The 27,042-nt window shown below is 43.4% G+C and overlaps 1 protein-coding gene across 3 annotated transcripts in view; it reads left to right on the plus strand.

Moving 5' to 3' along the window:
* LOC137299956 (neurabin-2-like) overlaps positions 1-22,775 on the plus strand; it is a 199,498-nt gene extending 176,723 nt beyond the window's left edge. For all 3 annotated transcript variants that reach the window (XM_067968986.1, XM_067968985.1, XM_067968984.1), the window contains 2 exons: positions 11,155-11,251; positions 18,411-22,775. In XM_067968986.1, the coding sequence (XP_067825087.1) occupies positions 11,155-11,251; positions 18,411-18,464 (151 nt within the window). In that variant the 3' untranslated portion in view covers positions 18,465-22,775. The remainder of the gene's footprint in view (positions 1-11,154; positions 11,252-18,410) is intronic.
* The last annotated feature ends 4,267 nt before the right edge of the window (positions 22,776-27,042 follow it).

A 27,042-nucleotide genomic window follows, 5' to 3' on the forward strand; every position in this document is an offset into this window, starting at 1 on the left:
TGTGGGTGTTCATGGTGAGCCTCATGAAAGGGACTTATTACACAAGCCAGTCAAGAATGGGCAAGACGTGGCAGTAGTGGTGATAGTAACAAGATTTATTGTAAATGGAAAACAAAACAAATATAAATAAAAAAACATGACAAAGCACCAAACACCCTTGTGCATCCCCTTTATGCTCACAAAACCTTTGGCTTAAGCTTCCTACTACTCCTACGTGGTGCTTCCCCTGTGGCTGCAGCAGCCGTGACCGATTAGATGCTTTGGGCCGACGCCCTCCGGGTTTCGGTGCCCATCAGGGCCCCTCCAAAGACTGCTCCACCTGCACCTGTGTAGGGGCAGACTCGACCACCTGGAGTGGAGGCAGCATTGTGGGTACTGGTTGAGAGGGGAGTAACGGGTGAGACGTGGAAGCACTTTGAGTGGCATCCCCACTTCCATGACCCCTTTCGCCTTCATCCCTCTACTGGGCAAGGCCCACATCACTCCTACCACTCTGCTGGACGACAGTTTGGAGGACATGTGTGATGCCTTGTAAGGCCAGCGCTTGTGTATCTGCCTGCCTGTTTAAGACGGCAAAAAGTTGCTCACCCTGAATCCGAACGGCCGTTGTCAGGGCCGCAATGGCCTCATTGTTGAGCCGTGCTTGAAGCTCGATGGAGGCTAGCCTTCCCTCCATCACAGACATTCCCCTGCTGCCCCTCGATCATTCTCCTTTTGATGGATGGCCCCCAGGGTTCAGCATCTGTGCATAGCCTGGAGAAGAATGCTCCCACCGACGCGGACTCTCCACAGCTGCCCTTGCCATCAGTGTCTGCTCGTGCTCACTTGCGTGTGGTGACTCACCATGTGCAACCCCAATTAAGTGATGATGGGAACCCACCGAGGTGCGTGTATCTGTGCTGGTGGATGGCTCGCTCAGATGTGACGGTGCCCACTTAGAGGTCGGCAGGTCCTCTGAGGAATCGCCCTCCGCTGTCACGGCAGTCGCTCAAGGCCCTGTAAGAGAACAGAAGGCAATATTAAGCATGATGACAGATGTTGAGGTGCTGAAGATGGCAGGGCGTATTAACATCATTTGCTATTGTGAGTGCTGAATGTTAAAGTTCTGTCACCAGCCGTTTGTCGGGTGCCAGTCTCGGCGTCCCCCACGGACAGGCACTCAAGGGTGCGGCTCAGTTCGAGAGCCTCCTGCTCCGCGTCCGTGAGGACCACCAGATGTTGTGGCCCCCCTTCCGGTCTTCGCCCTCTCCTGTGCATTCTGGGCTCTCTACTCCTATAAGGAGAGAAAGTAGAGAGGCGTGAGTGAATGATGGTGACGTGGCCAACCGCTGAATGCATTGGTTTGGGTGAGGGTGACCGTGAAAGAGATGCATCAGAGGGTGAGTACGAGACAGAGCCATGAGATTGTATGCGGATTGGGTTGAGTGGTAGTGGTGGGATGAGTACTGGGGAGATGAGTAAGTGCAGGTAAGTTGAGGATGAGGTTTGAGTGGGTGTGAGGAAAGACGTGATAGGGTAGTGTTGGCAGTGCAGAAGGAGTTGTGGGGTGGGGGCGGTGATGTGGAAGACGGAGTGTAGGAGAATGAGTAAGTGTACTCTGGCTGACCTCGTTGGGTCATTGAAATGCTTCCTGCACTGTATCCACGTGCGCGAGATGTTGCTGCTGCTGCTGACCTCCTCTGCCACCTCGAGCCAGGCCTTCTTGGTGGCAGAGGGAGGACACTTCCTCCCATCGGCCGGATAGAGGATGTCCCTCCTTCTCCTCACCCCATCCAGTAAGACCTGGAGTGAGGCATCACTAAACCTGGGAGCAGCCTTTCCCCTGGGCTGCTCCATGATGCTGTTTTGGTTCTTGGCTCCAGGAGCAGCATTGGAGGACTGCCCCTTTAAATAAGGCTCCTTCAGCTGACTGCCTGTGATGCGGGTGTGCAGTCCGCCCAGTGCGCAGGTTTCCTGGAAGCCAAGGTAAGTGGCATCAATTTACTTGCAGTCGCTTGGGGAACCCACTGATTTTACTGGGCGGGTTACCCACGCACCAAGTCGACCCCCGCTGCCAACCTGCCTCCCTGGTAATATCGGGGCGTTAATGTCTAAAGAGAAAAGATCAATTCTAATGAAGGCTGAGCAATTGAGGGTGCAGGGACCATGTTTTTGATCAAAAGCTCATTGACACCTCAGCTTTGCTAAAAATGTAGGGCTCGATTTTAGGGTCGGGTTTCCAGCGGGGGGGCCCCTAAAATCCCGATATGAGGTCACGTGACCGGGTCGCGCCGCGATCCCGACCACTTCCGGGTTCCCCGATGACATGCGGGGCTGCATGCGTGGCCCCCGCTGGTGGGAATCCCGCAGGCAATTAAAGCCAGCGGGGTTCCACTTGAGAGTACTTACCTTGCTTGTTGAGGTCAGTTAATGAGCTGAATCAGCTGTCAAAAGAGGAAGTGTGGGATTTTACCTGCATCGCAGACTGTTTCACACACTGGGGGAAACAGTCTCTCTCCAACCAGGCGTGTTGCAGCCAGCAGCCTGTGGCAGCTGCCAAGGTGCACTCCACGGGGGAGAGCCCTCACCCACGCAGGAGGCCACCGCGTCACATAGGGCAACCCCTGCCCCCCACCACCCCCCGCCAAGCCAGAGGACAGACCGACACGAAACCGCAGCCCCAGTCCGAGGAACCACCCACCTACCCTGCACAACCCCTCAGACCAACACCTGCCAGATGGGTGGTGCGTGGACACCCTCGGAGGACGAACAGCATGACCAGCCCCAGCAGCCTCGCAGTCCACGCGGTCCGCCGCAGAGACGTGGAGCCCCCCAACACGGTGTTGTTGCACGCCCACCTGCACAGCAGGACGGAGGGCTACCGCAGAGAGAGACGCATCGCAGAGGGCACTACCCTCGCCACATGGTCCACAGACCGAGGCGAAGCTCCCGGACCTCTCCGAGCAGCAGTGCACACGGAGGCGCAGATTCGCTCGACATGTAGTCGTGGAGATCTGCAGGCTCTTTCATGCCGAGCTGCTCCTGGCTGGCCCCAGCACCAAGTGCTTACCTGTCGCTGCCAAAGTCACCACTGCCCTCCACAACTTCTCCTCCGCATCCTTCCAGGGTGCAGCCGGCTACACCGCCGATGTCTCTCAGTGGTCTGCGCGGAAGAGCCCTGCAAATACACCTGCACCTACTCTGCAGTAACACGATGGGTGGCATCAGTGGTGGGTCCTCATAGTGATACCCAGGAGCGGGCATTATTGGACACAACAGACAGGATTCGCGGAGACATGGCAGTGGTGGTGCCAATATAATGTGTGCTGTTTGTTGCTCTGAAATTCAATATAGGTAACACCCATGGCAAACCCTCGGACACCCTTGTGCACCCCCTTCATGCTCACGAAACATTTGCCTTACGCTGCCTACTGCACATATGTGATGCATGCCCTGTGGCTGCAGCACAGGTGGTGGCAGGTTGAGTGAGGCTGGCTGTGAGGGAGATGCACAAGAGGGTGAGTATGGGATAGAGCCATGAGATTGTATGAGGATTGGGTCGCGTGTTAGTGGCAGGATGAGTACTGGCGAGGTGAGTAGGTTGAGGTAAGATGAGGATGGGGTTTGAGTGGGTATGAGGGGTGATGTGACAGAGTAGTGTTGGCGGTGCCAAAGGAGATGTGTGGTTGGGGCAGTGTTGTGGCAGATGGAGTGTAGGGGAAAGACTTCGTGTTCTCACTGTGGCTGACCTACTGAGGTCATTGCAGCGCCTCCTGCACTGTATGAAGGTGGGCGATATGTTGGTTGTGCAGGTGACTCCCTCTGCCACCTCGAGCCAGGCCTTCTTGGTGGCAGAGGCTGGCCGCTTCCTCCCGCCCGCCGGGTGGAAGATCTCTGTCTTCGCCCTCCTCCTCACCCCATCTGATGATACCTGGGGTGAGGCATCATTAAACTGGGAGCAGCCTTCCCCCTGGGCTGCTCCATGCTGAAATTTGTTCCATTGGTTGCAGCATCTGTCAGTGGAGGACTGCCCCTTTAACTAGAGAGCCTCCAGCTGACAGATCGTACTGCGCATGCGCAGCCCGTCCGACGCGCAGACCAGCAGCGCGGACCCCGGAGGAGCAGGTAATTGATTCCTATTAGTGTGTTGCCTGCTACGATCGCGCGGGCAACCCACTAATTTCACCGAGCGTGTTGACCACGCTCCCGAAACCCAACCCGCCGGAAACCCGCAGGCCTGGTAAAATCGAGCCCGTACTGTTTGGCATTAATCCCCTTTTATGAACACTTACAAATGTATTGAATCCACATACTATGGGAATACAATTTAGCGTGCTAGGTTCTTGGGAAATCAGATGCTGAGCAGACTCATGAAAGTACTGTGACAACATAGCAGATAGGTAGTGCCGCGCATGAGCATAGAGCTATTGGGGTTATAAGCAGACAAATGCTTAACACATTCCTCTGTCCACTATTTTAGCAGAGGTGCTAATTTGTTAAATGCATTGTGTTAATCTGCTAATGTTGCCAAGAGTAATTTCTAGGTTATGATCTTCGACACCTCTGCCAAATAAAGCCCCAGGACCCGCGCTGTCGCTTTAGTTTATCCCCAGCTAAAGCTCTTTGCTCCTTACGTTGCACTTCTTGTTGCCGGACCAGCTGCTGAGTGGATGCACCAGCTTGCTGCTCCTGCCAGGAATTTCAGAGCTACTTTTCAGAGCTCTTTAGATTTTGTAGTAGCACCAGCAACCAATCTTTGGTTCCAAGACTGCAGTATAGGGGGAGAATTTTCTTTTTACCCTATATATATCAAATTCATTTCTGATTTTACTGCATATAGTGCACAGAGGAAATCTTCCCCTACAGGCAGCAAATAAAGCAAGCACAAACAAATGGTGAATTAGCATACAAGGGGCTGAGACACAAATTGGGTTTTATTCTGAGTATGGAGAGCTTGTCCCGACTGGCTATGCTCATATGGTACGCCCTTTGGCACCGACCCATGCAGTAACTTCACTTGCATCGAAACAAGTGAAGTGCCATCATAGTTAGCTAGGGTAGCATGTTTGCACCGACATCTACCAAAGGGTTTAAATATTGTGCAAAATGTAATTGTCCATTTACAATTGCTGACACACTGATCATTGCATAAAATGCTACCTAAATAAGATACCTTAGCTTGCCAAATTTGCTTCAGGTTTGCAAAACATACCCACAGGGAACAGATATGCCATGTTTTTGACATTACTCAGAAGAAGACAGACCAAAATAAATCTAAAGAATCCATTAGTCGGGTGACCCTGAATACACATCAGCAGCAATCAATGGCAGACACTCTGAATCATCTCACAGTTCACTCTTATTATTGCAACTGGATTTTTGGAAGTGGGTCGTTCCAGAGGTGGACTTGTTCACCTCTCCCGACAGCCATCCATTCCAGTGTTTCTCCTCGAGGGAGAGGCTATGTTAGTGTGGAACACAAGGCTTTCTGTATCTGTTTCATCCGATCCAATGAGACGTTCAGAAGATAAATTCAACGGGAACAAAGTTAAACTGATGATGACCCTTTATTGGCCCAATACATTGTGGCTGTCAGGCATCATGGCGACGAGTAGAGGCAGGATCCCATTGCATTGTGGGAGGGAAGCCCTTCCACAGTTTGGGGGATGGGAGGGGGGAATATTGGAACCAAACGTGTATACATAGACAATGATTGTTATATGAGGATCTCCGGTCCCCAATGTCAGGCACCTTCTTTAGTTCACACAGAACATTCACTAATGGAACTAATATACCAAATACTGTAAATACTTTTTTTTAGTGGTGTTCTACTAAGTCATTTAGTTCTATCTCATATGATGTCCCACATATTCCAAAGTCATTCCAGGATCTGTTCAATATTAGTTTAAAACCCAGCTCTATTCGGGTTTGTGTTGTGTCTATTTCAGATTGTCATGTACGCTAGATATTCTCTCTGGTTAAGTAGACCCTGCAACTCCTACGATCAGGAGTTTACTTTTACTGCCCAATATCTAGTCATAAAGATAGCATGATCCATCATAACAATGAAAACCCTTATTATGCAAACTAGTTAATATAATCTCACACATGCCCTCACATTCATTTCTCCTATACAATGGAAGGCAGACTGATAAACACTGCAGTGAGGAGAGGCCAGTTGTAAACTGATAAACTGGATTATTTTATTAGTAATATATGAATGAACAGACTGTAGCTTTCAGTGAAATTAAATTTAATCATCTTTGGTCCCTGCCACAAACTTAGTACCCTGGCCATCGATTCTGTCCCCTTCTCCGGATACTGTCTCAGGCAGAACCAGGCTGACCACAGCCTCAGTACCCGATTTGACCCCGAGCTGAGCTTGTGAGCCCATATCCTCTCTATTACAAAGACTGCTTATTTCCACCTCCATCACATTGCCTGCCTCTCCCTTACTTCAGTCCATCTGCTGCTGAAACCTTCATCTATGCCTTTGTCACTTTCAGACTCGACCATTCCAATGCTTTCCTGGCCGGCCCCAATCCAGCACCCTCCATAAATGTCAGTTCAACCAAATCTCTGCTGCCCATATCCTATCTCGCACTAAGTCCCACTCACCCATTAACCGTGTCCTCGCTGACATACATTGGCTCCCATACAATTCATAAATTTAAATATCATCCCTTCATGGCCTCCCTCGTCCCTACCTCTGTAACCTCCTCCAGCCATACAACCTCTCCCCCCACAAACCTTCTGTTCCTCTGACTCTGATCTCTTGTGTATCCTAACCCCCCCCCCCCCTCTTTCACCCCAACATTGTGCCTTCAGCCACGTAAGTCCCAAGCTCTGGAATTCCCTCCCTAAGCCCGTAGCCTCTCCACCTCCCTCCCCTCCTTTAAGGCCCTGTTTAAAATCCACCTATTTAACCAAACTTTTTGCCATCATTGCTAAAATCGGTGTCCTTTTTTTTTGTTTAACCTTCGTGGCGCAGCCTGAGATCCCACCGCAGCCACAATTTCTAGCACTGCTTATTTTTTTGTGCAGGAAAATGGCGTTGAGGAAGAAGATCAGCCATGATCTTGTTGAATGGCGGAGCAGGCTCAAGGGGCCGGATGGCCCACTCCTGCTCCTATTTCTTATGTTCTTATGAGATGTTTTTCTACGTTAAAACCACTCTATAAATGGGAACTTGTGTTGTTTTAATCCCTATCGCTCCTTATAACATCAAAAATAACACATTGCGCACTCTTAGCCCGTGATACAGGCCTAACTTCACTTTTACAAGTCAGTAGTCGTGGAACTGACTGGCTGTAAGCTTAATAAGAAGAGAGTTCTCTGCCTCCCTTACTGTCTTCACATCAAATTTCTGCAGACTGAGTCATGACCAGCTAGACAAGAAACCAAACACTTGAGCTCTCCATAGCGCTCCATGCCTGGGGATTGACCAGTTGAGCTGTCAATCAAGCCAGCTACTCCCCACTAGGCTCAAATGAACTAAGGCGTTCCAACATGTTAGCTGTTAATGCCATTAGAATGTCTTAACAAACACCATTGTTTCAAACTGATATGGTACTGAAGAAAGACCATCCTGGACAGGTATTTCATTTGGATTTAATTTGCATTCCCAGAAGCAGACCGTATTGTGTGGATTTAATCCTTTGTGAGCTGCATTTAATTTAATAGCATAGTTTTAATATAAATTAATCCGAAATCCCTCATATGCCAAATGGTCAAAAATTCCAAAATGTGAAAAGTGACCTATTTGCATTTCGATCATTAGGGATCATTTGTTTAGTGCAAACTATTTGGTAATTGGACACAAGATTCTCACTGGTTCCCATTTGGGATCTTTGCTTAGTTGCTCACAAGCTAAAATACCATCACTTGATCCTCTGAATAAGTGAGTTTAAGGGCTCGATGTTAGCAGGGCTGCGGGTTTGCGGTGGGGGGGGCTATTGGGCGCTTGGGTAACGCGCCCGGTGAAATTAGTCAACCACCCGCGTGATCGCAGCCCAATTGGATCCACTTACCTTGTCTTCCGGGTTCCCCACTGCTGATCTGCGCGTCAGGCGGACTGCGCATGCGCAGTAAGATCTGTCAGCTGGAGGAGCTCTATTTAAAGGGGCAGTCCTCCACTGACAGACGCTGCAACAAATAGAAAAAATTACAGCATGGAGCAGCCCAGGGGGAAGGCTGCTCCCAGTTTAATGATGCCTCACTCCAGGTATCAATAGATGGGGGGAGGAGGAGGGGGAGGACAGAGATCTTCCCCCCCCCGGCGGGCGGGAGGAAGCGGCCTGCTTCTGCCACCAGGAAGGCCTGGCTCGAGGTGGCAGAGGAGGTCACCTGCACCACCAACATATCGCCCACCTGCATACAGTGCAGGAGGCACTCCAATGACCTCAGTAGGTCGGCCAAAGTGAGTACAATTACTCATTCCCCTACACTCCATCTGCGACATCACCGCCCCCACCCCACACCTCCTTCTGCACTGCCAACACTACTCTGTCATATCACTCCTCACACCCACTCAAACCTCATCCTCATCTTACCTGCACTTACTCACCTCGCCAGTACTCATCCCGCCACTACCACTCACCCAATCCTCATACAATCTCATGGCTCTATCTCATACTCACCCTCTCGTGCATCTCTTTCACGGTCAGCCTCACTCAATCTGCCACTACCTGTGCTGCAGCCACAGGGCATGCATCACATATGTGCAGTAGGCAGCGTAAGGCAAACGTGTCGTGAGCATGAAGGGGATGCACAAGGGTGTTTGCCATGTCTTTGCGAATCTTGTCTGGTTTGTGCAATAATGCCCTTTCCTGAGGATCACTATGAAGACCCACAACTGATGCCACCCATTGTGTCACTGCAGAGTGGGTGTAGGTGTATTTGCAGGGCTCTTTTGTACAGACGACTGAGAGACGTCGGCGATGTCCCCGGTGGCACCCTGGAAGGATGCGGAAGAGAAGTTGTTGAGGGCAGTGGTGACTTTGACAGCGACAGGTAAGAAGATGGTGCTCGGGCCAGCCAGGAGCAGCTCGACATGAAGGAGGCTGCAGATGTCCACGACTACATGTCGAGTGACTCTGAGCCTCCGTGTGCACTGCTGCTCAGAGAGATCCAGGAAGCTGAGCCTCGGTCTGTGGACCCTGTGGCGAGGGTAGTGCCTTCTGCGACGCATCTCTCTCTGCGGTAGCCCTCCCTCCTGCTGTACAGGTGGATGTGTCACAGCACTGTGTTGTGGAGCTCCACGTGTCAGAGGTGGACGGTGTGGATGGTGAGGTTGGTGATGCTGTACGCCCTCTGAGGAGGTCATGACTGCAGCTACGGCGGCCCCCATCCGCAAGATGTACATCTGAGGGGGTCCGCAAGGTAGGTACATGTCTCTGGACCCCGGGGTAAGAGTGCAAGTTGGTGACTTTGATTGTCAGGAGGAGGGTGGTGGAGGCCAAACTTTGTCCCAAGTGACAGAGTGGCCTCCTCCAATGAGTGAGGGTCTCCGCCCCCCCCCCCCCCACCTGTCAAATGGACCTTTGCAGCTGCCACAGGCTGACAGCTGCAACACGTCCATTTCAACTGGGAGTGTTTCCCCCAGTACGGGAAACAGTCCCAGTTTTCTATAAAATCCCACCCCTCCTCACATAATCCCTTAATCAGGTCAGTTAATGACCTGAACAAGCAAGATAAATACTTTCAAGTGGCATCCCGGTGGCTTTAATTGCCTGTGGGATTCCCACCAGCGGGGGCTGCGCGCGCACGCCGTCGCGTCAGTGGGGAACCCGGAAGTGGGCGGGTTGGAGCCGGGCTCCGGTCCCGCTCCGGGATTCTCCGATTTTCAGAGCCCCCCCTGCCAGGAACGCACCCGATAGCAGGTGCTAAAATGATGCCCTAAGTTTCTTACATGGTAACCTGTGCTATTATTTATATTAGTTTCAGTGAACTGCAAATTCTTATTGTAAATCAGTCATAATTGATTTAACCTTCAGGCTGGGTGGTCCTTAGGAATCACCTTTAGGTTTTACCTAATGTCATTCCCCAGTTTTATTTGAGGCCGGCAATTGTTGTCCCGTTGTTTTATTTGTCATCACACAAGTCAGTAGTGGAATGATGATTTCACTATGTAGATGCTTGCAGAATCCTAAGGTATAATGTCTCCCACAAAGAGCAATCTAGACAAACCCAAGGGAAGCCAATGGCTCAGCAGTGGATAAGCAAGTGGATGGTTGAGTCCATCTCAGTGTTATGGTCCTACAGGAAAGGAACCCAGCTAGTATAAGCGTCATTCCACCTGATCAATCCTGCTTCCCAGGCATGTTTCAATTAGGTTCTAATTGGTAATTTTGTCAAAGCCAATCGGGTATGCCGTCTTCATTCTTTCCCATGTTGTTAGATGGGGGTCCAGTTCAAATGTGATCCTGTCTAATATTGTGTGCACTGACAGGATTTAGCTACATTAAAACAGTGTAATCCCTACATTACAACAGTGACTACACTTCAAACGTAAAGCGCTTTGGGAAGTCCTGAGCTTGTGAAAGGCATAATATAAGTGCAAGTCTTTTTTTCTTTTTTAGCTGTAATACATTAACTGTCAGTAAAATCTCTGAAAATTCTTGGAACAGGTACAAATGAACACCAAAGTTAAATCTGCAGCACCCTTTGTTGGGTTCAATCTGTTTGTTGATTTTAGGCTAGTTTCAGACTTCAGTATTACTAAAAACCTGCCAGTCTCTAATCCCTGTATATGTGCATGGAATTTGCTACAGGACCTTTACCGAATAAGTAATTGCATACAACTTACAGCAAATATTCTAACTCAGGCAATTATTTGAGCTTGTGCAATAATGGGCATTTATTATGGCATTTCTGTTGAAGAATATTAAAAGGAATATCATATGGACAGATACTAGGAAAAGACTTTTAATTGGCGAAGTTTGCATACAAACATTTAATGCACTCAAACTACGTTCCTGTGTGCACTATTTTTATGTAGGCATTAAATAGATTAACACCTACACAACAGTAGAACACACTGGAATGTAATATGAGCACATTAAAAGTTTGTATGTGAACTTTGCCAATCGGGATAAAAGAAACTCATACTTTGTCTGGGAATCTCAAGTTGGAGTTTTTAATTTCTGTTTCATGGCTTTTTAAACTTTCTTTTAGGGAAATAGAATTTCTGAAAAAAGAAACAGCTCAAAGGAGAACATTAGAAGAAACTGAAAATTCACATAAGGAAGACATTGAGAAACTTCAGAGCAAGGTATGGCTACAGACTGAGCATGTTCTAAACTTCTGCAGAATATTACTAGTGACATTTGTAACAGATCTAATTAAACAAGTCTCATTATGAATGCATCATTTGTATACCTTAAATAATATTGTCTGCCTCAATATTGTATACCTCAAATAATCCTTTTAGGAAGTTCTAATTAATTTTAAAATACATTCACTCTTTGGGGTAGAAATTCATCCTGGGCAGTAGATGCATAACAGGTGTTATCACATAGGCCACCTATTATACGCCCCGCTTGATATTCAGTTCTAGGGCACAGCATGTCAGGGCTCTAAGATGCACAATCCATCGTACGTGTTTTGAAACTAATTAAAGAAAGGATACTGATGGTGAAGCTGACTCTTAACCTATAAAGGGAATGCATGGTTTTGGGAAAGCATGTCCACTGGAGGGCACTCTTACCTATGAGATACAATTACTGTTCACGCAGCTGTATGCTTCTTTTTGGATCTTACATATTCCATTCATCTGCTTTGCTACAGTAGCGTCTTTTAATTACAATTCAAAAGTACTTCCCTAGACACCTAGAAAGCACAGACCATATGGTTGTAAATGATAAACAGATGATGCAAACAAATAAAATGAGTTGTCTGACAATGTGCAAACTGTTCACTGGTGTAATGCTGCAAACCCACTCTCAGCTGAACAATACTTTATGTTTGGGTAACTTCTGAAGATTATCCCTTTCAGAACTGAAAGACACTTATTCAGCATTCAAGATACACGCACACCTGTGTATGTCACCGTACACATTTAATACTGGCAACTTCAGCAAAAGCAGTATACAGAACCATAAACATTTAACTTCTAACACCCTGAAATGGTTCAGCGCTGTTCAAATTCTGAAACAGAAAGTTTTCTACTTCCAAAATAATATGAGTCAAAATATACATACAGTATAGATAAGTTCTGCAAGGCTGTGCTCCCAGCACGGGTTCTGGCACTTTCTACACCAATTTTCTTTATAATATGTACATTAATAATTTTCCAAAACAGTGAATTAAATGCTCAACAATAGAAAACTTGTACAGATTTTGAAACTTCAAAGGTCATTTGGATCTCGGGAGTGTTACAGTGTTTGTGTCACCATTCAGTGATTGCTATATATATATATATACACACATAAACTATCTAGCAGACAGAACCTTCCCCTTTTGACAAAGAGAAAGGAAATTGTGCTCCAGGGATTTGCACAGATGAAAGGATATTAATCTAGAATTTACTGCTGGTAATATTAGCGGATGGGCAGTTAATACATTTGTGTGACATTCCTTTGCTATTTTGGCGGAAGGATTGAACCATTTAAAATAAATGGTTTAACAGCTGCATTAAACTAGCGGAGGAATGTCATGTGAATGTTCTAAGCATTCATCCACTAATATTGGCAACATTAATTTCTAGGCTATGAATTATTAGAAAGACACAAACACACCAAGGTTGTATTTTCCTCTTCACTAATTTCAGCAAAATGTTGATATGAGTAAACAGCGATGCAAATACAAGTTCTAGGATGGGCAACGGGCTTCAGCTAAACCAGCCTAGTACCTTTGTCCTGCTCTTCTAGCCGTAGTGTTGATATAACTGGATCAGCCACTCGTTATACACCCCAACCAATTTTTCTTTTCCATTATTGGAAACATATTAGAACTGGGGAAGGGGTAGAGTGAAAATTTACTGGAATAACACCAGGAGTGAAAGTTTATAGTTATGAAGAAAAACTGGAACAGAGAAGGTTAAGCAGGGATCTAATAGAGATTTCAAAATTATGAAAGGTTTTTACAGGGTAAACAGTGAAAGATTGGTTCCACTAGTTGGCAAAGCAGCAACAAAGTGGCATAGGGCCTGGAAAGCTGCAGGGTGCCTCTCTCGGGATAAATTCTGTGTAACGTTACTGTGTTATTGTGTTAAATAAACAAGGAAACACGCTGTCCATTCCAGGGGACCAACGGTGCTTTCCCATAATTAGTGTTTTTTTAAGTTTCAAATTACAAAACATGCAAAATCAAACCTATTTTATATTTGTGGAGAAGGGGTCGTTTCTGAGGCTCCAGCATTACTGCAGAGCATCACTAGATCCAAGTACAGATTCAGGATGGGACTATAATATTACAGCTCTGATTCTCCAACCCATACTTGTCATTAGCAAGGTTACATACATACTGTATGTTGTATATTTAAATACCGTTTTGTCAATATCCATCCAGCACTGGAACCTCACAAAATTACTCCTCGAATCTCTGTGCAAAAGGCTCAGTGCTACTCTCTGTGATTGCTTTTATTATTACTACTAATTTTTAATGCCAGAGGTACAGATCCAATCCCTCCCGCAGCTGCTGAGTTACAAGCCCTTTGCAGCTATTCAATTTTTGAAAAAGGTTACAGTTGAAGAAAATTGATTGTGCAACAGAATAAACCAATATTGGATCTTTTGTTAGGGGACAATGAATACAGTTTCAAAAAAATATGGGTTTCAATTCCCAGGAACTGAGAGGGACATACTGCAAGGGAAAATATCTACCATCCATATAATTCCAGATCACAGCGTTCATCCATTGTCTGCAGTATTATATATACAGTACTTCCCCAGAGTACATTCGGAGAAAAAGATTTACAATGAGATATCTACCTGAGCCATTTACCTCAGTGGCACGAGATAATATAAATCCGAGCGATTAGGATATGCAAAAATTATAAAATATTTGAACAAGTAAATTTTATATACGCTTCTTCATAAATATATATTGACATAAAGATGTTTAAATATGTACGCCTGGAATTTCGGTGGGGGTCCTCCCAATTGTCCACCATTTGGTTAGTAAGTTTGCAGATGACACCAAGATTGGTGGCATTGTGGACAGTGAAGAAGGTTATCTAGGATTGCAACGGGATCTTGATAAATTGGGCCAGTGGGCCGATGAATGGCAGATGGAGTTTAATTTAGATAAATGTGAGGTGATGCATTTTGGTAGATCGAATCGGGCCAGGACCTACTCCGTTAATGGTAGGGCGTTGGGGAGAGTTATAGAACAAAGAGATCTAGGAGTACAGGTTCATAGCTCCTTGAAAGTGGAGTCACAGGTGGATAGGGTGGTGAAGAAGGCATTCAGCATGCTTGGTTTCATTGGTCAGAACATTGAATACAGGAGTTGGGATATCTTGTTGAAGTTGTACAGGACATTAGTAAGGCCACACTTGGAATACTGTGTACAGTTCTGGTCACCCTATTATAGAAAGGATATTATTAAACTAGAAAGAGTGCAGAAAAGATTTACTAGGATGCTACCGGGACTTGATGGTTTGACTTATAGGGAGAGGTTGGATAGACTGAGACTTTTTTCCCTGGAGAGTAGGAGGTTAAGGGGTGATCTTATAGAAGGTAGGGGAGTCCATAACGAGGGGGCATAGATTTAAGGTGAGAGGGGCAATTTTTTCACTCAAAGGGTGGTGAGTGTCTGGAACGAGCTGCCAGAGGCAGTAGTGGAGGCGGGTACAATTTTGTCTTTTGGACAGTTACATGGGTAAGATGGGTATAGAGGGATATGGGCCAAGTGCAGGCAATTGGGACTAGCTTAGTGGTATAAACTGGGCGACATGGACATGTTGGGCCGAAGGGCCTGTTTCCGTGTTGTAAACTTCTATGATTCTATAATTTCGGTGGAAGATCTGCAGAAACTCCAGAGAAACAGCTGTTTAATCTATTTCACTGGGTTTTCCACTGAAGTTAGGACAGACAACCAGGAAAACTCTCACAAGATATAAATGTCAGCTTGTAATAAATTTATTTCTGTGGGAGTTCAGATTCCTTTCCTAAATAGGCAATGTATAACCAGAACCAGCTGTCATTAGATTTTTTAAAAAGTGATCACAGTTCTAATCTGAGGAAAAACTTACGTTAAAACTAATTAAAGTTATTTAATTAATCATTTAACATTTTCAATTGTTATTTAATTTAACTTGCAAACTTTCGCTGATACAGATTTTATTTTCTGTTATTTTTCAGTTGGGGGATGGTGTTTTCTGTTCCTTTTTATTCTATACAAAGGCTAATTGGAATGGTTGCTTGTAAACTGGGATTTGACCAGTTATACAAATTGGCATGAAAATCCGCAACTGGTCTGTCGGAATTGCTAGAAACTGGGCCGGGACCCGATTCTGGCATTACACTAATGTTCCCTGTATGGCCTTGTAGAGGTGGAGCCTCTCCTCACCCCTATGAGGCTATCAAATTAAAGGGTTGGACAAGGAGTTCCCACACTATGGCCCTCAGTCTGGTCCTGGCGTATGGTCTGTGCAGGTACGCCTGGTCTCACCAGGCATACCTCGCCAACAGGGGCAGTGGGACTTTCCAGCCGTTTCGGTGTGGAGATGCCCAGATGTGACCTCAATCCACCAGAGCCCTGCTATTTGTCGCCTCTCGCTACAAATTTCGGGCGGGGTCATGGTAGAGGTTGCAGGCAGGAGCATCCTGACACTTGTGCCAGGATGCGACCCCTCCCCATGCCCTGCAGATTTTCAGGACTAATGTATTTGTGAGGTGTATAACACCCCTCCCCCTTTGATACACAAAGATACCAGCACTTCACCTAAAGTCAATAATTTAAGCCTTTTGACAAACTTGGAATTATCTGAATAATTTGGGGTGATTACAATCTATATTTACTATTTTATTTGTCTCTCACATGGGCTTTCAACAGAGACAGAGCTGACAATGCACATGCAGGGTCTCATGGTAAAATGGGGGTTTTCAAAATCACGATTCAGCCATCACACAAAAATTGCATAATCTACTGCATTAACTATCTTTCCAACATTTTAGCTGCTTGAGAAGTGGTGAAGGATCCTTATTACAGGTGCTCTTTTTATATTCACTCCCGCCCAGAAAACACATCCTCATTTCAAAACCATGCAATCCCACAATTTTGTCAGCAGATCAAAAATAACTATGAGAAAAGGGGCATTCAACTTGTTTTTCAATGAAGAAAGCAAAATATGGCATTAAGGGATATTATGTGCAGTACCATGTAAATTTATTTTCTTTCTTCAAATATGAACATACTGAGTCAGTGTTTTGTTTATACGGTGACGCAGTGCAGAGGTTACAGCTCAGACAGAGATATTAATTGTATGTTCCTGTCTCCTGGTCATCTTTTGAGTCGGGACTTGGGGAGGATCTAGCAGCTGCTGTGGATCATCACCGTACTTTCTCTGCCACAGAATATTATATGTTCCAATGGGACATATGCCTGATATATGTTTAATCCTTTTATAGTGTTCTCCCATTTCTGCATCATGTCCACTGTGAGGGTCTTGAATATTTTTCATCTGGTATGATATAGCCTTTGTTTCCAAACACCAGAAATCCCTTGGTCCTGGGAAAATATGTCTAGTCCCTTTTGTGCCTACTGGCACAATACCTTACCCATCTTCTTTGGTACATGTTCCTCATGATCATCTAGTGCTTATCTGGCACCATGCTCTGTGATTAGCATTACATTGTATCAGTGCCTACCTGGTACCTACCTTCGGTGCCCGCCTTTTCTGAACTGACAACTAATTAGTTTTCCCCTTTCCTCTTTGAGTTAGGCTTTGACTCCCTTGCACATAAATGAATTTGAATTGTCCAGCTTAATAATATAATTAACTATTACTTCAGTCCTGATAAGACTTGGAATTCAACCCACTGAATTAATTTCTCAGAGCCTTTCAATTTCTGTTGATTCAGTTGATTCCCTCAGGCTTGGCCCCTAAGTAAGGTGTTTACTATCGGCACATTATCTTTCAGACATACCCTTCAGTAATTCAGACCATTTAATCACAACCTTTGCATGTTGTAATATGTGTCTGAATGGTAAAAGATCAGCTCAGCCAAGTTAAAAATTTGAGATGTAAATGAAATTTCTGATTTATTTATTCTGTTTATATACCAATTCTAAATGGAAATAAAATATAGCACTTCTTAAGGGATTTATCCTCTTACGGGGTTCGACACCATGAGAGAGGCAGGTAGCGAGTCAGTACAGCTCTGACCATATCAATGTACACCTCAGTAATCACAGGCCTACATCTTGGTGGTGACCAGCACATTCCAATCTGCTAAAAGATAGGTCATTTTTCTGCCAGCTACTAGGAAGTTGAAATACAGCAATAGCCACAAGTAAAATCTGCTTAGACAAGTATGTGAATGGATACAAGCTGGTTGGTTGCAAATGGGCTGATTCAGGCAACGTGTACAATTGGAACAATTCTTATTGTTCTTATGCAGTTCATTGGAAAGAAAACTTACTTCATAACTAAAATTACAGTTGTTGGATTAACATCACAATGTTATTTGTTTCTTTTATCCCTGGGAAATAATTTCATTTCTGATTTCATTTCCAGGTACAAAAAATAATCAAAAAGGCTAATGGAATGTTAGCCTTTTTCTCAAGGGACCCGGAATACAAAGGGGTGGAATTTATGCTAGTGTTGTATAAAGCTTTGTTTAGACGAAATTTAGAGTACTGTGTTCCGTTCTGGGCACCGCATCTCAGGAAGGATATGTTGGCGTTGGAGGGGGTGCTTCCCAGGCTAACCAGAATGAAGCTAAAAGGGTTAAATTATGAGGACAGGTTGCATAGATTAGGCTTGTATTCCCTTGAGTACAGAAGATTTAGGGGGTGACCCAATTGAGGTGTTTAAATGATTGAAGGATTTCATAGAGTCGATAGAGAGAAACTATTTCCAGAACAAGGGGGCATATCCTTAAAATTAGAGCTGGGCCATTCAGGGATGAAGTCAGGAAGCACTCCTTCACACAAAGGGTAATGGAAATCTGGTAAGGGTATTAATGGAACCAAGGTGGGCAAATTGAGTTAAGATACGGATCAACCATGATCTAATTGAATGGTGGAACAGGCTTGAGGGGCTGAATGGCCTACCTATGTTCTTATTTCTGTCAACAAGTGAAAAACAAAATATCCAGCATCAGCATGTGTGTACCCCCCCTAACAGCCAGTTAGAGGATGGCATACGGAAAGGACTGGGATCAGGTCACCTAGATATTTAAAAGAATTTTTGTATATATTTATTTGCATATTCTTACCATTGCCCTTATGTGAATGTTTTCCAATTCATGCCTTTTTCACAGGTTACAGAACTGGAGACAAGGCTAGAATCACTGAAAAATTCCAATGCAATTTAGATGAGAAGATGGCTTTACACCACCTGTACTTTAAACAAAACCTTCATTTAGGAGCAACAGGCCTTGAAATATTGACATTTTCCTGTTTGTTTTCCTCTGGAAGGTTTGTACCAGTTGCACTCAGTGCAAGAGATTGTGTTTAAGGGAATTTTTGCATTATTGTCTTACATATAACAATTTGCCAAGTCACTTTCAAACAGATGGCCAAATCAGAGTTGTTCAGTAAAGTAGGAATGGGCTGCAATGAACTGGTCTGCACTAGATTGGACTTGCTTCTCAAGCCACAGAACTAGTAATTTCCCATTCGGTTTATTTAGTTTATTAAAAAATATCAAAAGGCTCTAACAAATGAATGTTCACCGAGGGCATCATCATTACAAAAATAAATTGCAAGATTTCTGTTAGTCACAAGACATTAGTGACCTATTACTTTGAGAATACCAAGAGGTGTAACCTGCCATTATGTCATGAGTGAGAAGGGCCATTTAATGCACAAGTCTTTCTTATGATTGAAATCAAAGGCAGGTTAAACCAGCAGTGTGTTTTTCCTTATTACATGTGTGATTTCTTTTCACAAATCAAAGTAAACCATAGTTCTTTTGTTTATTCATTTTAATTTTTTTCATTCTGTAATGAAATGCATTAAGACAGCAACAATGATCTTTTCACTTCAGTGATGGTGTCATTTTTTTCTGCATAGTGTGAAGGTACCAGTATCTGTCTTAACAAAGATTGTTATTAGAGATATAATTTTTAAAAATAAACCAAATTTCATTAATTTGTTACTGAACAAGTGAATATGAAGTGGAATTAAACAACATGTATAGTAAACTTGGAATGTAAAGTTGAATAGGGGTCACTGTAATGGACTAATGAAGTAGATGGTTGCTAAGTTAAGGATACTGAAAATATTGCATTAATGGTATATGGCTTTTTTTTAATGTATCTGCTTCTTTATACCACGCTTTATCTACTTGGGTCTACCAAGCTTTTCATTCATTCCTATCGTTATTCATTGTGCCATATTTGGTAGATCTTCCCACTTATTGTCATTACATGTGTACAGAAACGAAGCTGGGTGTTTGTGTAGATGTATAGCTGAAGTCCATGTAATTTGTAGTATAAAATGTAAGAAGAACAAAAAAAAAAGATGCACTGTAAAAGAGGATGTTACATGGTCGGATCAGTTTCTAGAGCTGTGTATTACACTAAAGAGTCTGATATTGTGATTGAATGATTTCTCCACAGGGTGGAGGATGGTAGTGCAAGGAATATACTTATTAAACCATTCCGGCATAGAATATTTTTTAGAATGAAGTTTACCTCGCTCTGCCCTTTATCGTCATAGGTTTATGCCCTAGAGAAAACCTATTCTCCATCTTACCTGTCATGTGCTAAACGAATATAGCCATTTGTTTAACAAGTTCAAATGGGGTAGGGGTGTCTCCATAACCCAGTCAAAAACTAATGGCTTGAGTCACATAAATTTGCGTTTGGAAAAGGGAGAGAAATGCATGTCTCTTCAGAGAGCTTAATAACACTCAGACGTGTGGAGGAGTCCACAGTTCTGTTTCCTGTCTGTCACCATTCCAGCAAGAGTGAAGATAAGTGTACACATTGTAATTAATTTAACACTGGAGTGTGTATAGCATGGTGTGGAGGTGATTGCTGCTTTGTATGGGCCATTTGTACAGTTGCTATACCTATCTGTCTAGCATTTCAGACGGGTACCATTCCATCCATTACCAACACAGCTTGTCCCAATCTCAGTACCAGCTACTGTGATATGATGGACATTCAGCTTGCCCAGCCTACAAAATACATTTAGGAGCTGACACATAGACACTATCTACATGTTGTTAGCACCACCAGATGCACATGGATGGTCCCATTACCCAACAAGTACTGTACATAGTTGAGTTCCATATCAATTATTGATAATAAAACTGTTGAGTGCCTGCAGCAAACGCTCAGCAATCAATCTTCTTATACTCAACTGTGTACTGTATTTATTTGTTCTTTTTTTTAAAATGAGGTGTCGTCACTGAATGCAACAACTGAAAGTGGCGAGTGCTAACAAGGAACTGTTTTTAAAAGGGTTCCTAAATGGATAAAAATTGAAATAACATCGCAAATATTTTTTTGTATATGACTAGATTGAAAGGATTTTGCAGAAATTGCTACGGTCATTTAAGTGAAAAAAGTTAGTATCAAACCGGATAACCTTGCACTTAACAAGATATTGGGGCCGAAAATCTGATAGCAAACCACCTGCTCCCTTTATTATTGGGCATGAAGGCCTGAGGCTTACAATACCCCCGAGGCACCCAGCGAACCCTAGTACAGGTGGCCAGCATAAAGAGTGCTTGTGAGCCTGCACACAAGCTGTGCACAAGATTCATTAAGCCCCAAAAAGTATCCAAATTAGGCATCCGCCCCATTTAGAATGAGCACTGAAGGGGATGCCACCATTTCTTTTAAAGACGCTGATATCCCCCAAATGCCACCTAGCCCCCATGCCCATCAGCTCTGTCCCCTCTCCATCTATGCCACAAAATCGTCCATACGGCACAGCCCTTCATTGGCTGCTGGTGGCCTAAATTCGGGCCCTGGCACTCCCAGCACATCGTAAGCACCATGCTCAGAGTCTCAGAAGATTACGTAAATGACCTCATGTTATCCGGCAAGGTCAGCATATTGGGGCCATACTATTGGTCCCATGGTGTTTGCTATCCTTCGAGACCAGTTGAAACTTTAGAACAAAAAGGCAGAATGTACATCGTGGGGTAGAGCACTGGACACCTATCAAAAACCCAAATTCAAATCACAGTCTTCCCTGTCAGAGGATTGCTCTTATTTTAATTTTGTTACGCTCAATGATTAAGTTTTCCAGATGGTCAGCTGAGCCTCTGGAGGAAGCACTTTGCAGTCTGTTAATAGTCCTCAGCGAAGGAAAGCTAGCAAGACTGGTTCAACCCCAATCTGCTTGATCCTCCAAGACAAAGAAGGCAGCTTGCCAGCGGGTGGCAGATCAAGAGGAGCTGGGAAAAAATTTTTTTTTTTAAACAGAAAATAAATAAAGCGCTGTTACTTACAAATGTAGATTTTCCATCTGCACTGAGGCAGTCAATAATATTTTAGAAGGGGCTGGGTGGTACACTGCGATAACACACTATCCTTTCACCTCAGGAACCTGGTCTTGAATCTTGCCCAGCCTGATGGAGTGAAAATCTCCTTTCCCTGCCTCTTAGGGTCTAAAATGAGATGACTTTGGGCATTCTGAGCCCATTTCCTGATCAGCATGAGCCAATAGCACAAAATTTGCTATTTTTCAGCAATAATTAAGATTAAATTACAAATCACACTCAGCGAGAGGTCATAGGATAGCTGATGTAGAAAATGAGAGCATGGTTAAGGGACATTATGGGAATGGTGTAGAGGAAGCTTTACTCTGCATCTTATTCACATCCTGGGAGTGCTTAATGTTATTACATGGGTGCAAAAAGTAGTAAAATATTCCACATCCCTGGCACCGACATCCCTCACCTTGATGAGCACAAAAATGTCTCTTAATTTTACTGGATATGACAACGAACATTTGCAGACAAACGTTTGAAATATCGAGCTTGAGCAGCAAAGCTACGTGTCTAACTCAATACAGATTCTTGTTGAGACCTGCCAGTTACTCCTTCAGTTGGGGGGAGCGGTAGAAAACAATGAGCCATATTTGGCTTTCGATAAATGCGTACACAGATGCTTTTTGCTGCTGATTGTTACAGTTTAGAGGTTTCAGCAGCCAACTGGTTTGCATGAGCCTTGTGCCCACTGTTTGAGATTGTATTGCGATTGATTGATTTCACTTGTGTATATGTGATAATTGTATTTGGTGAAATGTATACAACTTCAGAAAAGTTAAATTGTTTCTTTTATGGGTTTCAACCATGTTAGCTGTATGTTGATTAAATTTCCTGTTAAAAGGTATTATCTAGCTTATATGAAATTATTAACCTTCTGTTTCTTTTTAATATGATTAAACTTTGTCCAATAGATTATTACGTAGTATAGCAAGGATCATATAAAGTTTGTTTCAAGAATATGATAGGAACTAATGAGTTTTTAATGTTTGTAGGATGTTTGCTAATGATAGGTAGGCTCCTCAAGATGTTCCGCCCTGTGTTGAAATTGAATGTCATCTCTCAAATCTTACTTTTTTTGAATGTATATTGAACATATCTGAACTCATTTTATCATATCTTCTAATGAAGTGTAGCATGAATTCAAACAACACAGAATAAAGTTGACAATACCACTTTTGTAGGATGTGCCCTTTTAAGTTTATATATATTTTTTGTCCTTATTCAGGTTTCATTATTTACAGGAAGTGACGTATTATCACTTTCAGTAAAGTCATTGTACTAATGTTAAGACCTGGATTTTTAAATTATTTTTGCACCAAGGACATTAAACAAAAATGTAAAGGAGCTGCAAATCCCCACACAGTGTCGACTAAGTCATAGGGGAGGCACTGAACAGAGCTCAAGGGATGCACTGACTTAAGGAGGGGAAAACTGAGGCAAACTCATCTTCCCTTAATCTAGTGCCTGTCCACAAGGTCTGCTGAAGAGCGGTATTGGGAGAGACCTACAAGTAGATCAGCGGCTCGTCCTTCAGTCAGCAAATGGCATGTGGTATGGGGAATGGGGAACCCAAAGAAGGACCCAAAAAAAAAAGGAACAGCAAAAATGAAGTCAAGAAGCTTCCCTAATGACTCATTGTGTAAATGAGCTACACAGATTGGGAAAATTCCAGGGTTCGATGCTGGGTCTGTACTGAGCTGATCTCAGCCAGCAATGGGGTAAGTGCACTGTAATTGGCTACAGTACCACTGGGCTAGGAAGGAGAGAAAAAATCAGTCAGGGTTTCCTGCTCCTGTGAGAATGACTTTCTCTTGTCTTTATGTGTAGCAACTTCATAGACAAATATAAGACTTTGGGGGTGATATTAGTGTACACCAATGGCTGATAGAGAATCGGCAGCTCAATTTTCTTTTCCAATGGGCGCGGTTTAAAACGGACTGCGGATTCACTATCAGCCCATTTGTGCTATCAGTGTTCACCCCTATTTCTGGTGGCGAATTTGTAGCAAAATCATAAATCCATTCATAAATGATTTATGATTTAACTAAACGTGGCTGCCAGAGGAAATCCTCCCACATGTGCTTATAATGCCAATACACTTAGAAATTAGAAAAAGTCATGCTACAAATCACTATCCAGCGACTTTTACACGAAAGTGCGTCTATGAGGATATCCAGTGAGGACAGGATCAGGCTTGGATGTGCTGCCTCCGTGGAAAAAATAGCCGGACAATACTCATTGTTCAGGCTAACACTAAAAGAATGGCCACTTGAGCTACGTACTGATGGGCTGCTGCCCCCATAGAAACATACCCCAGCATTAGTCAACAACTTCAGGAAAAGAGGCTTGAAAACAGGAGAAAATCAGGTTGAAAAGGTCAATAATTAATAAACACAAAGAAACGTAGCGTTGTTTCTCCAAAACATAATTCAAATCCTTGGTTTAAATGGAGTGGTATTGCTTTTCCTCATTCTAAGAAATTCACATTGACAGACCTCCCCTGCCTATTTCTTGTTGGACACTTAATCCGTTAACTTTAAGGACTTAGATTACTGTTTTTGCAGCAAGATTAGACGATGCCAAGAAGATTTCAACTGTTAGTGAAGTCTGTGAATGGAGCCAGTGAATAAATGGGCTGCATTTTTGTACCTTTGGATGAAACTTATTTACTATAACAATGTAGAAATATTAAAAGACAACATTTTGCATATTTCAAAAACTGGAAATAGAGCTTCTGGATGGGTTCAACATCATTGGAGATTCATCAGTATTTAGTTCCCTTTTTCTCACTACAGTTTGTGAAGTATCAAGACACAAAATGGAGCCTTAAACCAGAAATATTGTGTAATTGTAAGTATTTTATATCAATTTGTGATACTGTATACTTGAACTAACCACATCTTGGAGTTATCGATTGTTTTGAGGATCAAAGTGCTGAAAGGATGGGAAATTGACTGGTTCAAATGGAATAAAAATCAGGTAAAGATATTACTGATAATGTTAGCAACAGTAGCGGAAAACACTTAATTATGACAAAGTACTTGACAAAATAACTGATAAAATTCTAGGAAGCACTACCCTGTAAATATGCATGTCAATAATGCAGTTTGCATATGAAGCCAGCTAGAGTTTATATTTAATCAATGTGATCATTAAACAAGCTAGCCTAGACTCAAGTTACAGTGGAGCCTGACTACTTCATTGAGCCAATGATGTTCCAATTTACATAAGTTATTCTTGCTGTTTGACATTCCTAATTGATCATTTAATGGTGCTAAGTAAATAATAATATTAATTAATCATTATGTGTTCCTAAACAAAATATGACGTTATAGCTCCATCTTTTATTGTTGCTATTGTACATATGACATCGCAGTAAAATTTAAAACTGTGGACATGCATGACACCCATTTTAAAGTTTGATTGTTCCCAAGATCATAATTAGCTGAAGTTCAAACTCAGCTTTTTGTCTGTATTAATCTAACGTGTCAATTTAATGAACATAGATGAGATATTCCATAATTATCAGTCACTGATGCACTTACAGCCAGGTAAGGGTAGTATGGTGATGAGTGCTTTTGGACCTCATTAAAACAAAAGTTAAATGAGTTAGGGGGAATCTCAGTTAAATTATTAGTAAGTATAAACAATTGCAGCAAAATCCTGACTTCAAATTTGGCAACAATGTTATAATTTCGTTCCAAGAGGCTCTATGGACACAAAACAGTAAATGGAAATGTGTTCCTGTGGTAGTCGAAGCTGCTGGCTCGATCTTGTGATTGAAGTACATTTTCTGAGTGATGCAGGGCATCTCACTGTTACGCCAGGCTTAGGAATACTTTATATGGCCAGAGTATTCAAACTGTTTCTATCCATTACCTTCAAAAAAGCCCGCACCCCACCAACTGACACTTATTTGAAACTACTTTTTGTTGTGCTGATATGTGGAGTAGATATGCTTATGCCTCTGTTGAATAAAGAGTCTATTCTGGGAAAAAGGTCAGTTTTACACTTGTAATCTTGCTACTATACTGTAGTTCTAAAGTTATAATTCTTCCTGGTTTATTACAGGATTTATTTCTATAAATTTTACATGAATATTTATTTTTTTAAACCCCAATATATAGAACCAATAGAACTTTTAAATAAGATTTCCGACAAAATACCTTAGTGAGTAGAATATAAGCTGGTGGAGCTGAGTGCAAATGGAACTTCACCGTATTACATGTGATAACGGGATGCTGTAGTGTAATTCTCAAGAGCCTCAGTGTTATGCACTTGGTTTCACGTTCAGATCAAGTTTACTGAGCGGAGTAGACCAGTAGCTCAAGTAATTGGATATTTTCTCACCCTTAGGCCCTGAGCTGCTTGTTATTTGTGTGCACCTGCATCAGTTGAGTGAGTTTTCTTATGTTCTCAGCTCGACCACAAGAGGGAGCAGTACCTTAATGCAGAAGAAAAGTAGACATTCCCTGAATCATGTTTAGCCAGCCACGTCAACGGTATTCATATAGACAACCTTCACCCCATGGCCTGAACCACTTTCCCAGCTTGGGTCACTTACATTATTTCTGGGAGACATCAACCACTCCCCCCCCCCCCCCTTCATATCATAGAATCATAGAAGTTACAACATGGAAACAGGCCCTTCGGCCCAACATGTCCATGTCGCCCAGTTTATACCACTAAGCTAGTCCCAATTGCCTGCACTTGGCCCATATCCCTCTATACCCATCTTACCCATGTAACTGTCCAAATGCTTTTTAAAAGACAAAATTGTACCCGCCTCTACTACTGCCTCTGGCAGCTTGTTCCAGACACTCACCACCCTTTGAGTGAAAAAATTGCCCCTCTGGACCCTTTTGTATCTCTCCCCTCTCACCTTAAATCTATGTCCCCTTGTTATAGACTCCCCTACCTTTGGGAAAAGATTTTGACTATCTACCTTATCTATGCCCCTCATTATTTTATAGACTTCTATAAGATCACCCCTTAACCTCCTACTCTCCAGGGAAAAAAGTCCCAGTCTATCCAACCTCTCCCTATAAGTCAAACCATCAAGTCCCGGTAGCATCCTAGTAAATCTTTTCTGCACTCTTTCTAGTTTAATAATATCCTTTCTATAATAGGGTGACCAGAACTGTACACAGTATTCCAAGTGTGGCCTTACTAATGTCCTGTACAACTTCAACAAGATATCCCAACTCCCGTATTCAATGTTCTGACCAATGAAACCAAGCATGCTGAATGCCTTCTTCACCACCCTATCCACCTGTGACTCCACTTTCAAGGAGCTATGAACCTGTACTCCTAGATCTCTTTGTTCTATAACTCTCCCCAACGCCCTACCATTAACGGAGTAGGTCCTGGCCCGATTCGATCTACCAAAATGCATCACCTCACATTTATCTAAATTAAACTCCATCTGCCATTCATCGGCC

Source organism: Heptranchias perlo, chromosome 30, assembly GCF_035084215.1.
Source record: "Heptranchias perlo isolate sHepPer1 chromosome 30, sHepPer1.hap1, whole genome shotgun sequence".
NCBI classification, from domain to species: domain Eukaryota; kingdom Metazoa; phylum Chordata; class Chondrichthyes; order Hexanchiformes; family Hexanchidae; genus Heptranchias; species Heptranchias perlo.